Here is a 15,061-nt window from a genome sequence, read left to right as displayed (position 1 = left end):
AGTTAAAAAGCCTGCTTCAGTTTAAAAGCCTGCAAGAAGAGGAGGAGGAGGAGGAGGAGGAGGAGGAGGAGGAGGAGGAGGAGGAGGAGGAGAAGAAGAAGAAGAAGAAGAAGTCTTCCATAGACAATGGAAATTCAGTACGAAGGGTCTGACCTCAACTAGAAGGAAGTTCCAGAAAATTCAGTCTACAATGCTAAACACACAGCTCCTGGTGCGTAAGAACAGTGACTCCCCTAAAGTTGTAAGTGATCAAGCAGGGATATAAAGGATTATGCAGTTTTCGACCCAAATTGTTAAGGCCCTTGTAATTTAATACAAGGACCTTGAACCTGGCTTGGTGGTGTATGGGCAGCTAATGCAAATTTCTGAGCGTCTGATTTGTATGCTGGCAACAGTCTGGCAGCAGTCTAGATGCAGCTTTTTGCATCAGCTGGAGCCTCTGGATCAGGCCCAAGGGTAGCCCCATGTAGAGTTCATTCCAGTAATCAAGTCCTGTGGTTTCCGGTGCATGCCCATCATGGCCAGACTATCCCTGTCCAAGAATGGCAGATGATGTACCAGCCACAGCAGGTAAAAGGCATTCCATGCACTAATGATCTACAAACCATTTAAACAGAAAGCATCTCAATCACACTCATTTGGGATTCTAGAATAAATATCTGGGTCATGTTCAGGTTAGATCGGGTCTTCTGAAATTTTGGACTTGTTTTTTCTATTCATTCATGGAGTATGGAAACCATATTTAATGTATTCAAATTAAGTTATACAATTAGTTTTCAAAGGTGTACATGGTCACCTGTTTGCTCCTCCTCCACATCTCATTTAAATATAGTGGCCTTTTTTCCTTCACCCCACGGTTAAATTTGATTATGTTCTCATTCACCAATTTCTACTCCAAGAAATTAAAAAAAGAACTCATTTACTGTTGTAACAAGAAAAAAAATACTGAACAATTTCCCTACCTTTTTGGAAAAAAACTTTTTCTTTCTTCATGTCGGTTTATTTCCTGACTTAACTTGCTTAGAATTCTAAGGTAAAAAAAGTGTTATTAGAGCAAGTCAATATGTTGGAAGGAGAATCTCAGTTGTATTGTACAATTCAGCCAAAGTTAAGCATTTTTATTAACGTCAATGGGAAAAAGTTAAGCACATGCTCAGGTCTATGGTTAAAAATAATGAGAATAAAAGGTGCATTTTGTCCTAGTTTTTCTTATTTGTTTTAATGTGGTAAATTCAAACTGTTGAATATAAGAATGATTTCTTTTTTAGCAGAGGAATGAAAGACAGAGACAACAAAATATACGTTTTTCTCAATTTCATGCGAACAGATAAACCTGCTGTTAAGTGGAGCTATGACATTAGAATAATTTTAACACCCAAACCAAGCAATTAGTAAACTCAGTGCAGAGCATGGCAGCTTTGGCACATTGCTACTAAAAGAGGAAAGAAAACAAATAATAAGGTAGAAACCCCATGCATTAAATACATGTTGTTTTCATAGACCAGGCATGGCCAAACTTGGCCCTCCAGCTATTTTGGGACTACAATTCCCATCATCCCTGATCACTGGTCCTGTTAGCTAGGGATGATGGGAGTTGTAGTCCCAAAACAACTGGAGGGCCAAGTTTGGCCATGCCTGTCATAGACGAACAACACATTGTCTTCTTTCTCAAGTTATGCTAAACCATGGATTAGTGTAACATGCATGAGCAGGAATGAGCCACAGAGAGTCTCAGTCATGCTTTCATCCCATCTCTTCCTCTTGCACAGCTGGGATCATTTGCTTTCCTTTAACTATGGTTTGTTGTGTAATTTGGCATAAAAAACACCCACTCTAGTTTGAAATAAACTAGAGATCGAATCTTAAACACCCAGCTTCAAACTGGTTTCTTAAGGTATTAAGAAGCTAGGTATTAACCACAATTGTGTATAAGGGTGAAACTGTGGTTAACTAAATGTAGAAGTTTCTGAAGTTCTCTCTTCAGCCATGTGGAAGGACAGGGGAGGGTGTAATGTGCAAGTTGCAGGCTTGTTGCAGCTGATTCCTGCCTTTGCAAAACACACTAAACCATGGATTTGTGTGATGTGCAAATGGGTTAGGATTAGGGTATAAACCACTGAGCCTCTTGGGATTGCTGATCCTAAGGTTGGCAGTTTGAATCCATGTGACAGGGTGAGCTCCCGTTGCTTTGTCCCAGCTCCTGCCAACCTAGCAGTTTGAAAGCATCCCAGCGCTAGTAGATAAATAGGTACTCCTGTGGCAGGAAGGTAAATGGTGTTTCCATGCGCTCTGGCACTCGTCACAGTGTTCCATTCACCACAAGTGGGTTTAGTCATGCTGGACAAACACACACACAGTTGTACTCAGTACTGTGCGAGGGGTTTTTCACATCCTTCCTCCCCACTGCAGATCCCTGTGGCTTCCCTCAAAGTCTCCTGTGAGGGTTTGAGGACCCCCATAAAGGCCTGGGGTGTGGGATCTGCAGTGGGAATTGCCAGTAATCCTGTGCAGGCAGCTTGTGCAAATGGAAAGTTGTTGCCTTCACTTAATATTTGGTTATTTATCCCCCCACCCCGTTAATTCCTCATCATAGGCTCTGCTATGCTGTCCACAATTTATCCTGCACTTTGCCCCCTTCTTAGAACTAAGTATCTCATACATCAGATGCTACTAGCCTTATACTGATGTCCCTCATGTTGTCTTGTAGGAACATTTCATAGCATTCCTCATCCTAACCCTTTTAATTTGCCTCCTTGTCCTGTCAACCCCCACAGTAGGATTTGTGCACATGTTCTCATTCACCAATTCCTACTCCAAGAAACAGGTAGAAATCATAGAAAGACAACTGAGAGCTGTTTGCGTAAAACCCCATTAATTCCTGATCTTTGTGTTCCTTCATAACTGGGAATGAGGCTTTTAACAGAGCTTCTATGAAGTGAGTCATGAGAGGTGATGTAGACATACACTTGCTGCTGTAAACAGCCAGTCTGAGGAAAATCCCTTGAATGCTTGAAGCGTTTAATGATGCTGATATTGAAGTAGTGTCAAAACATGCTACCTCCTTTTACTGAAACCGTTGATGGCTTTGTTTCCATGTTAGAATAACTTCTGCAAGCTCGTGTATGCAATAACATCATTTTAATAGTATTGTGCAATTATGATATTACCTGAAACCCAACATAAAATCTTTTGATTTATTTAATTACATTTACCCTTCTACAAATATTATCATTCATGCAAGGAATGCACACCAGCTAAAATATTTTTTGGGATGAGACTAGACAAGTAAAGAATTAGTAAGTTACAGAAATACAAGGTTAATTCATGTTGGAAGCCTCAAATTTATCTTCATTAAAAGAGTGGCTGGACAAAATGTGGGTGTTGGCCTATATGGCTATTAACTCATTGCATAAGAAGCAAGGAGAAAAGACAGGATGAAGTAGTTTTGAAGTGAACTAGAATATTTTTACTGATTACTATCAAATCTTTTTACTGATTATTACAGAAACAAGTAATTAAAATGTTAAATGTTATTTTAATTGTTTTGAACTTGCAAATACATCAGTATATATATAAACATTGTTATAAACATCAGGATTTGAAAACATGTTATTTTTTGTTATTTAAGTACTAGAATTATGAAAAATAAAGATCATGTTATGGTAACAATAATAAAACATAAGAAGAGCCTGACTACTTCATAACACCAAAGGCCTATCTAGTCTAGCATCCTGTTTTCGCAACGGGCACCTGAATGTGCATATGAGGCCAATAAGTAGGGATGATGTACTATTGACTCTCTTTTTTCTGTACTCCAGCAACTGGTATTCAGAGACTTATTGTCTCTGATACTGCAGGTAAAATAAAGCCATCGTAATTAGAAGATGCTAGTAACCTTATTGTCATTAATTTGTCTGTTCCTCTTTTAAAACCTTCTAAGTTGGTGTTGGTCACTACATCTTGTGGAAGCAAATTCCTTTGTTTATTGTGCTGCGTGCAGTAATTCTTCCTTTTCTATGTATCTGTCACCCTAACCTACCCCAAATTGATCAAGGAACAAAAGTTAACCTATCTCAGATTGGTTTGCACTCCCGTTGAAGACTCAGATGTACAGTTGGGTGTTCTCTTGGATTAATCCTTGATCCTAGACATCTCAGTGGTAACCAAAAATACCTTTGGTACCTGGGTCTGGTATGCCAGTGATGTTTGTTCTTAGAGATGTCAAATCTAGCCATGGTAACAGCTTGTTCAGATTACTGTAACATGTTTTCTGTGGGCTTGCATTTGAAGAGCATTTGTAAACTTCAGCTGATTCAGAATACTGTAACCAAACGATTACAGCAAATATGTTAACATATATTATAGCAAATATGTTAACACTGTTAAAAACACATTCAATAGATACGGGTTCACAGTTGGGCACAATCTGAATGTGATTATTATTGATATGTAGAATAATAGATTGTAGAGTTGGAAAGAATTCTGAGGGTCATCTAGTCCAACCCCCTGCAATGCAAGAATCTCAACTAAAGCATCTATGACAGATGGGCATCTAACCTCTGCTTTAAAACCTCCAAGGGAGAATCCACCACCTTCTGAGGAAGTCCAGTCCACTGCTGGACGCTCTTGCAGGTGGAAAGTTCTTCCTGATGTTTAATTGTAATCTCCTTTCTTGTAACTATACTCCTACACTCCAGAGCTGGAGAAAACAAGATTGGTCCATCTTCCATGTTACAGCCCTTTATATATTTGAAGATATCTACCATATCACCTCTCTGTCTCCTCTTATCCAGGCAAAATGTACCCAACTCCCTCAACCATTCATCATAAGGCTTGGTTTCCAGACGCTTGATCATCTTGGTCACCCTCCTCTACAAGAATATCATGGGGGACTATGTCAAAAGCCTTACTGAAATCAAGATACACTATGTCCACAGCATTCTCCTGATCTACCAAGCTTGTAACTATCAGAAAAAGAAATGAGATTTGTCTGGCATGATTTGTTTTTGAGAAACCCATGCTGGGTCTTAGTAAACACAGCATACTTTTCTAGTTGCTCATAGACCAACTGTTTAATTATCTGTTGGAAGACCTTTCCTGGTACTGACATCAAGCTGACAAGTCAGTAGTTATCTAGGTCTTCTTCCCTCTCCCTCCCCCCCTTTGAAGATGAAGACAACGTTTTCCCGCCTCAAGTCTGCAGGTACCCCACCTGTTCTCTAAGAATTCTCAAAGATTATAGATAAGAGGCTCTGAGACTACATCTGCAAGCTCCTTTAGTACCCTTGGGTGCAGCTTATCAGGCCTTGCAGATTTGAAATCATTTGAAGCAGCCAGGTGTTCCCTTAACACCTCTTTTCCTATCTTGGGCTATAGCTCCCTCCTTACGTCATTTATTCTGTTATCACCAGGATGCGCACCAGAAAGTGAAGCCCACCAAAGTTTGATATTGGAATCTGCGCCTTTAGCTCGTGCATTAATAATCTGGAGTTAGAGGTGAGCAGTAATGTAGCCGAGTTTGCTGATACCAAATTGTTCAAAGTAGTTAAAACACAACCATATTGTTAGGAGCTCCAAGCTGGGCAAATGTGCAGTAAAATGACATAAACAATTCAATGTAAACAAAAGAGGCACTTTTTTTTACAGAGTGCATAGGTAAACTATGGAATTTGCTCCCCCAAGATGTAGTAGCCACCAACTTGTATGGCTTTAAAAAAGGATTATTATTATTATTATTATTATTATTATTATTATTATTTATTATTTGTACCCTGGCCATCTGGCTTGGTTTCTCCAGCCACTCTGGGCGGCTTCCAACGAAGATTAAAAATACACTAAAATGTCACACATTAAAAACTTCCCTGAATGGCTACTAATCATGATATATTTGTTCTACTTCCAGTGTTGGAGGCAGTATGTCTCAGATTACCAGCTGCTGGGAATCACAAGTGGAGAGAGCATTATTGTGCTTGGGTCCTGTTTGTGGGTGTCCCGCAAGGCACCTGGCTGGCCACTACGAGAAAAGGTTGCTGGACCAGATGGCCCTTGTGCCTGATCCAGCAGGACTCTTCTTATGTTATTAAAATAATACTTTTAACCATCTGCAGCCTGTACTACAGATAGCTTCTATTTATCATTATTTTTCATGGCTGAACAAAAGTTGTTTTCTGAATGAAATTTTAACATAGGCAGCTGCCTTCTACAGAGTCTGTCTAGCTCAATATTGTCTACAGTGCCTGGTTACATAGCTCTGGGTTTTCAGACAGCACCCCCACTCAGTTCTATCTAGAAAGGCCTGTGACTGAAACTAGGGCCTTTTGCATGCAAAGAACATGTCCTTGCTACATGTAAAGGGCTGCTGTGAACACACCACACACCAAGCTTTTACAGGTCCTGTGTTGAATTGTGTCCCTCTGCCCCTTCCTCCCTTATCCCTAAACAGCTGGTAATGCTGCAGCAATTATTTGATCAGTGCTACATGTGCACAATCTATCCAATGTGCATCTGTAGCTCAAAGTAAAGAGTTTTAATGCATTCTTTTATGAAATGTTACAAGGAATGGCAGTGCCTCTGCATCATTTTTTTCTTGACTATTTCAAGCACGAGGCCTGTGAATCTGCAGCTAAGGAAGGAAGTATAAAAACCACACTGCTTAGTTATAAGGGAGTGGGGGTTGCATTTGATTAAGGATAAGAGCAGGCAGCAGACTTGCAGAAAATATTACTCATACTCCTGTCTCTTGTCTCCTGTCTCCCTCCCACATGGACAGGTCAAAGTTTTTGGAACATTTTAATTTTCCTCTCACTCATAATTCCAAATAGTAGGAGGTGGCTAGCTTAATTTCGCTAAAGGTTGAAGACAAAACAAAGTTTGTATCTCGAGCAGCAGTGGGAAACCTCTGGTCTGCCAACTTAATTAGACCTGCCAGGCCTCCCCACTAGGCCTATCAGGGTGTTTTGCCTAAGCCAAGGCCTTGTGCCAGTGCTTTTGTAAGAACCAACATAGCTTTGAAACAAGCTTTCCAAGCACCAACACTCACCCAATCAGCAGTGCTTACAGAGACACAGTTGCGGTTTTGTAAGTGTTGCCAATCAATGGTGCTTGCAAAGCTCTGTACCTTTACCCGTGTGGCTTTATTTTTAACCATGTAGGCAAAGGGAAATGGGTTGCTTTATATCATTGTGACACCATCGTAACTTTGGGTGACTGACACCTGTCAAAGTTGGCTCATGAGATGTGGGGGAGGTAGTGATCTGGCTGGCCAGCAAGATCCAATTCCCTTTTCCTGCATTTGTTGCCCAATTTGAAGTTTCATGTAATGACCCTCTAAGTCTTTCTCTGTTACTTGATTTCAAAAGAGGAAACTTCTCAAGAATGAGTAGATAAAAGGAAGTTGAAAGGGGAAATCAATAGGGTCAAATCTGTCTGGCACAGGGATGAAAGAAGGCATTGGCTTCCATTCCAAGCTACTTTTGTTTCAGGCAGTGCTGTTCACATTAAACTGTAGTTTGGCGTCTAACAAATTGTGTTATTCATCACACTGCCCACTGTGGTAGAATGTTATTTAATTAATTATGTAACTAACTGCATTATGACTACGTTGTTCCACACCATTCACCTCAGCAAAAAGACCATTCATTTTAATGCAAAGGAAACACAATGCAAATGGAACAAAACATCAGCTGTGTATTGTTTAAGGACTGAAAACAGCAGCAGCAGCAAATACCAATCATGTTCACTGGATTGATTTCTATTCCAGACATGGGATGCATTAGTGAACATATCACATCAGCTCCAGCCAGCATGGGTAATGATTAGGCATTAGTATTAGTGTATGATGTGGGATACTGAAGCCTTGCTGGTACTGGATTACAGTGGTACCTTGGGTTACAGACGCTTCAGGTTACATACGCTTCAGGTTACAGACTCCGCAAACCCAGAAGTAGTACCTCAGGTTAAGAACTTTGCTTCAGGATGAGAACAGAAATCGTGCTCCGGCGGTGCAGCAGCAGCGGGAGGCCCCATTAGCTAAAGTGGTGCTTCAGGTTAAGAACAGTTTCAGGTTAAGAATGGACCTTCAGAACGAATTAAGTTCTTAACCCGAGGTACCACTGTATTATTATTATTATATATATAAAAACCTTTAATTGGGATGTGGAAAGTGAAATCAGGGCAGGGCATCATAAGGCTTTGCTGGCAGTTCTGTCTTGAAGTTATGGATATTAAGAACAATAAGTCTCTCTACTTTTATGTGGAACATGCCAAATTATTCACTATGTGAGATCTTATTGAATAGATTTCTGTAGAGACTTCTGGTCTTGGGGCATCAGAGTCCCTCCCAGTCTCTTCTTGTGGTGCACAGTTCTGGCTCCCTGCTTGTCTGCCTGCCTACCAATTATTTAGGACAGTTGGCAAATAATACAGATTTAATTGCTATCTAAAACTAACAACTAAAATGAAAAAAGAGAACAACCTCAAATATAAATGGCAACATCGACAACAACGGTGCCTGAGATAAGTGGGCTTTGCAATGCTTTCTGAGAGCTAGTGGAGATGGATGTTTGTTACATTGAAGGTGACAATAGAAAAAGTCCTAGACATCACGTGCTATTTTCCCCCTCCATGGCACAATAGATCCATTGCAAACAAAACAGACACCTACTAGCATGAGAAAGAAGAAGCACAGGATGGATGAACTTTAAAGGCTAAGTTGCTAACACCACTACCAACAAAACCCCAGAAACCACAAGTAGGAAAGGGGGAAAATCAAAGCACCCACTCCATCCTGCTTCCACAAGGGTGGAAATCTGGCCAGTCTCAGGTCCTGCTTGACAGAAAGCCAGGTATCAACCATATACCAAACAAGCACTGGCCAGTATGAATAAAAAAATTGACCAATGTAATTTGGCATTTACACCAAAAATGCTACCAACATCCCTTGACAAATGAAAACTCAAGCTCCTTTGCCCATTAGCTCCCAGCCAGAAGTCACTCTCTGGGCTTCAGTGATATTAAAAGGGCAGAGCTCACTGGGAAGCAAGAGTCTTAGAGAGTCTGGGTAACAGAATTACAGATTTGGAAGGGATCTTGAAAATCAATTCCTGCTCAGTGCAGAATCTACAGGATGCAACTACAGCAACCCTGACAAAAGGGCCACCCAGCCTCTGCTCAGATACCTCCAAGTGAACCAAGAAGCCTACTGTCTCTTGAGCTGCTTCTGTGATGGCTGTCTTAAAGCTGTGGGGAATGCTGGTTGGACAGGATTGTGTTTGGCAATGCCAACAAGCCAGTCCCCTTATCAAATTTATACAATCATATAAAATTAAGCAGCTGCTATTAACTTTATTTAAAAACCTGATATGCTTTATAATGACAAATGTTGTGTGATTTCCGTTTGGCAGTAGCCAGAGTCAAGCGTAGGTCAGCAATAAAAAAATATGGTGTTGATGCAGTTAAGTCTTTATTCAAAGAAACCAAAGCAGCACGGGCCTGGTGGTCCCAGCAACTGCTGCCCAGTAGGTCTTGCTCAAATGAAACAGTCTCAAGGACTGAAGGTCCTTCCCACCACTTTCTAATTCTCCTCCTCTCTGGTTGGTCACTGTGAAAACAGGATGCTGGACTAGATGGGTCATTAGCCTGATCCAGCAGGCTCTCCTTATGTTCTTAAGTATTTGTTTCCCAGTTCCTACTGGCAACATTTGCCAGACATCAGGCCACATTTGTAGAACAAACTGAGTATTCGCAGTTTCACTGAAAACTGAAGTACAGCTTCCACTGAAGAAGGTACCAGCTACAACACAACTTTCAGGCTGGAAACATTTAAGGATTTGGAATGCCTTTCTTACAATTGGATCTTCTCATGAAAAATCTTCCAAGCTAATGCAACTGAAGCAGATCAGGTAGCTTTCCTGAGAATAAGGGCTTGTCCACATTTTAGCATCATTTAACTGTTAATCTACTCCCCTCTCTCCACATTTGAAAAAGACCAGGGTAGTCCATAGGCAAAAGCATAAAGTAAGTAAGGCAACCAGAAAATAAATGAAAATATCAAGGAAGTAGTGAGCACATAAAGCAGCAAGTGACAATTCACCCACCCACCCAAAAACTCAAAAACAAATGGTCTGTGACCATGAGTGGAGGGGTTTATAGCCTGATTTTCCCCAATTTATCAGATTATCCCTGCACCAGGAAAATCTAAATTTACAGGGGGGGGCGGGCGCTTGGGGATAATGTTATGTAGACTATGCAAACTAAATGGAAACACAAACAGATGCAAACCCTAAATCTATGCATGAGGAAGCAACACAGAATCACACTGGATAAAAGGCTGGGTTGGGTGGGGAGGATATGTCTTCATTTTACATAGTAGTTCTAATACATTTATTTCATTTATTATGCATTTAAAACTTCTATATTTCTCTTTTCCCTTCCACAAAGGAGTTGCTCACGGCTTACAAATATAAAAAACAGTCATCAAATGATTACAATACAAATGATCAACCTAAAAACAGCAGCAAAATACAAAAACACAACGAGCAGCTCTTACAACCAATACGTTAACCAACTGAATCAAATGCATGTTTAAAAAATAATATTTTCAGTTTCTGTTGAAACTGAAATAGAGGAAGATAACCTAGCTTCTTGGGTCAGGGAATTCCACCAGGAAAGTTATCTTGGTGTTACCACCAGTCATGCCTCAGAATAGCTTACACAAGAGGGCCATAACAGCTGATCTTAAAGGATGGACAGATTCAGCACATATGTAATAAAGGACTCATAAGGCCAGCGTGTGGGACAGATAGACTTAAGATTTAGGACTTCTGTGTTTGAGGAAGTCTGATGTACTGAAGTATCAAGATACTTCTAAATGATGAAAGGGATTTGATGACACATTCTTTGTCCTGAAAGCAAATTCCTTGAAATACAGCAAATATGTATTCTGCAGACTACTTACATAAAGTATGTAAGGGTGCTTCCAGATGGTTGTTTATTGTAGGATGTGTGCTCCTTATGCATACAATTTTTTAAATTTTACAATTACCAAACCATATAAAAGATACGAAAAATGGGATCTCACCCCTAGAGACTCAAATCTCACAGCCTCATGCTTCCAGTTGTGTGGCAACATTGGTTACAGTAGACAATCATATCAGCCCAAAAATTCTATAGTGTGAGGGTGTGTGTGTGTGTGTGTGTGTGTGTGTGTGTTTTCTGCCCTCTTTCCTGCAGCTGTGTATGTATGAAATGGGTACCTGAAAAGGTATCTCTTGTTTTTATTCCCTTTGGTATTTTTATTGTATTGGTTAGCTTCTCTGTTAACACTAGTTGCCAGATTTTCTTGTACTGTACCATGAAGTCAGCATGGCACCCTCCAAAAGTTTTCAATAATTGGCTATTGTTAGTCTTGCTGCTAGCAATAACTGTCCAATGTGTTTATAATGCAGGTCCATATTATCTCCTGAATAAAGGTTGAATAATGCCAGCTTGGGTTGTTTAATAACATTCTGCCCTTTTATTGCTTTGATTTCTCTGAACACCCAAACATGTTCACCTTTGTACAGGTCTACCACACATACGGATGTAATTCCCCTACCCCAAAATGTACATCCCCTCCGACAGGCTTGAATGCAATTTGTTTGCGGCATCCACGTGGCACTTCTGGCATCGTTTGCACAGACCTCACAAACATTGGTCTCAGTGAGAGCTAACTGCAACTAAGTCTGGATCCAGACCAATGTCTTTAATATTTCTTTTAGAAAAGGCAGCACTAGTTCAATACATTTTGCTGCCTGAAGCAGTCAAAATGATGCACTCACACTAAGGAGGACACTTTTAAAAATCTTACTGGCCCGCTTCAGTTCATCTATCCCCACTACCCTTTAGTTGTTTCACCCTGTTGCATGAACAGGATTGGCCCCAAGAAAATGCATTTGATGAAAGCCGAGGTGAACAGATTTTATCTGTCTTCTTCATACCATACAGTAACTTTGTACCCATTTTCCACATCCACCTTAGAATCTGATTATATCATCTGATTTACTTACGGCATTCTTAGCTTTGGAAACTTCTGAATATCATTTTCAGACATATTCTGAAACAGAAACACATGCAGTATGTTATAATGGTGCCTGTACAACACGTTTTGGTCACTGTAGTTTTGATTATTATAAAATAAAACTAAAGGTGCTGTAGTTACACAGAAGTGGCATTTAAAACTTGACAATCTGCTTAAATGTGACAGATACAATGCACCACAGAGTGACCAACACTTCCACACCTTTTCACCACTTTTCTTAATCATTCATCCATATCTCTCTTCCTATGCAACCACACCATTTCCACTTAGCTAGCAATCCTCTCCTTTTAATCCAAAGGAATGACCATTTTTGAAAGTGTAATTTTATAGAAAAACTTACCAGAAATCTTTGTCCAGTTATGTTGTATTTCCTTGCAACTTTCTCACAGTCCTTGAAGTTTAACTGCTGATGAAAAGAAAACTCAGGAAAACTTGATCATTTTAATAAAGAATACATTTATATCAGATAGGTCTCTGAATAACCATAGCTGACTATTATGCATGCTTACTCAGAATTAAGTCTCATTAATATAGGCACTTCTGGAATTCCTCTGTGTGCATAGGATTACATCCTTAGACAACTTCATCACTAAACTCATTTATTTCAGCTGGACTTACTTTAACAGAGCTAGGATATGGTTTATAAGGGCACAATTTGTCAGAGCTTTTCAGCCTGCTGAAATTAGAATGGAAAAAACTTAAATTTCAACAGGAATAATGTTACTAAAGGCATTGAGATCATAAAAGGCACAAAGATAAAAGTATATTAACAAAAATATTTCCCCAAGTTCTGTCCCTTGTGTAACAGGTTAATTCAATAAAATGCAGATTGACATGTACACTGATGTAAAAATCCTCACAACAAAAATCCCTCCCATCTAATCCTATCTTCCTGAAAATTTAGATGGCAGTGTTTACTTATCTTCTATTAACATATTGAGCAGCTATGAGTAATTTAAATTAAAGAGAGCTTTTCCTATCATTTTAAGGGTTCAAGAACAGTGGTACCTCGGGTTAAGTACTTAATTCGTTCTGGAGGTCCGTACTTAACCTGAAACTGTTCTTAACCTGAGGTACCACTTTAGCTAATGGGGCCTCCTGCTGCTGCCGCGCCGCCGGAGAACGATTTCTGTTCTCATCCTGAAGCAAAGATCTTAACCTGAAGCACTATTTCTGGGTTAGTGGAGTCTGTAACCTGAAGCGTATGTAACCTGAAGCGTATGTAACCCGAGGCACCACTGTAAAACAATTCAAAATAACTGTGGTATATGAAATGGCTGACTCCAAACTGGAGTACTCTTGTAGTTTTAAGAAGAAACCCTTTCTCTACTTTGAGGATAAAATGCACTGTTGCCATGCGGTAGTAATTCAGAAATGAAATCTAGTGAACTGCATTTCCTTCCTAAGACGATAGGTTTGTCCAAAAGATACAACAGAGCAAAGAATCTCCTCAGTTCCTTCTCAAAATGAATGTAGTTTTAGAATTTGTCACAGGTCACTTACGGTTATAGCTAAGGCAGCAGCCTCAATTTTCTAGACTTTTCTCATTTTCTATAATTTCAACAGTTAGAGAGGCAGGCAGCCATTTTGTGTAGAAAGTCTGCAGTGTTGCATTTGAGAGACTGGTGTAAACTAATCAGTTTACAGGATCACTTGTGAGAATGGTTTGGGAAGGTTGTCTGGTCTTTCCCTTTTGGGAAGGTTGTCTGGTCTTTCCCTGTGACTCTCGAAGCTTAAACTTTGATTTCAGAATCTGTTTTAACTCAGAAAAATAAATTAGCCTACGCTGTTCATAGTCTGTCCATAATCTACTGGACACTTCATGTAGACTGTAATCCTGTGTAAATTAGCAATTTGGGCCTAAGAACATACTAGAGAATCTTAAGCACAACTTAAATTTTGCACCCAAAGCAATGATAGCCTGACATCATATTTGAGAAAATGGCTCCCAGCAGTGGCAATTAAGAGCAGAAAGGTTGGAGGAAGGGGAGAAAGTATCACAATATCTCCACTGGTGCCAATTGAAATGTTATTCCTCCCCATAAAATTCAGAGATTGCCGCTGGTAAGGAGAAGGCTTAAAACTGCCCCTCCCTATGTGCTTTTATACTGATTACCCCCCATCATGCCTGGTATTTGTTCTTTTAAACATTATTTGGTTGCTAATCATATCATTACTTTCACATAGAATTTGGTCTTAAATGATTCCCCACTTCAGTAACTGCAAAATAAAAATCCCTGGCAGCAGTAAGCAACTGTCTTCTCATTTGTGCTTGTGAGATTTAGTTTCAAAAAGGAAATTCTGGCTTCATCCAATAGAAACTCCCCAACCCAAAGCATATGCATGGAATACAGATTGGATGGCACAAGACAGCAACGATTAACAGTGGATTTTCTTCACTAATCAACCCAATTCCCTTTCGAACAGCAAAAACTTCTATAGCCTGTCTCTACACACTGTGGTTAAAATAATTTACAAGAGTACCCCAAGGCTGGAGCCTGTATTTCTGACCCTTTGTTAATTCCAGAAAGGGATTTTCAAGACTTTGTTCTTTGTTTTCATGCCCTCCATTCTGGGTAGTCAAATTGCAGAGGGGCCAGCAAACACCATGCATTTCTTTCATGGCAGATGTTCTGCCCTTCGCCAGCAGAATCTGCAGCAGCCCAAATAGACAAAATTCATACACCCACACAGGCATGGTACTAAGAGATTCCTGATGGCTCTTTTTCGTTTGACTCCCTTCCATTCAATAGTATTCCAGGATATTTTACTGGATTATCAGATAAATAATATTGTTTCCATTTTAGCCAGGGTGGGGTATAATTATTATTATTATTATTATTATTATTATTATTATTATTATTATTATTATTATTTTGTGGAGTCCAGTAGGGAGAGGAAGCAGTGAAAGGCAAAAAGGGAGAGAGAGAGATGCAAAGCAGGGAGGTGATGCTAGGGCCAGTGCAGGGAAACAGTATTGGGAGA

At 39.9% G+C, this 15,061-nt stretch overlaps 2 protein-coding genes across 4 annotated transcripts in view; one reads left to right on the top strand and one right to left on the bottom strand.

Annotated features, from left to right (window-relative positions):
- Positions 1-15,061, top strand: part of KCNIP1 (potassium voltage-gated channel interacting protein 1) — a 556,014-nt gene that overhangs the window by 23,076 nt on the left and 517,877 nt on the right. The gene's annotated exons all lie outside the window — the stretch shown is intronic.
- The window catches only part of LCP2 (lymphocyte cytosolic protein 2), a 36,006-nt gene that overhangs the window by 18,663 nt on the left and 2,282 nt on the right, over positions 1-15,061 (bottom strand). Inside the window, 3 exon segments of the mRNA XM_083604071.1 lie at positions 963-1,028; positions 12,045-12,091; positions 12,417-12,479. Of these exon segments, the coding sequence (XP_083460197.1) occupies positions 963-1,028; positions 12,045-12,091; positions 12,417-12,479 (176 nt within the window).

This window comes from Podarcis filfolensis (assembly GCF_964270895.1).
Source record: "Podarcis filfolensis genome assembly, chromosome: 2".
NCBI lineage: Eukaryota > Metazoa > Chordata > Lepidosauria > Squamata > Lacertidae > Podarcis > Podarcis filfolensis.
Note: the sequence above shows the minus strand (reverse complement) of the source record. Positions and strands in the feature narration are given on the sequence as shown.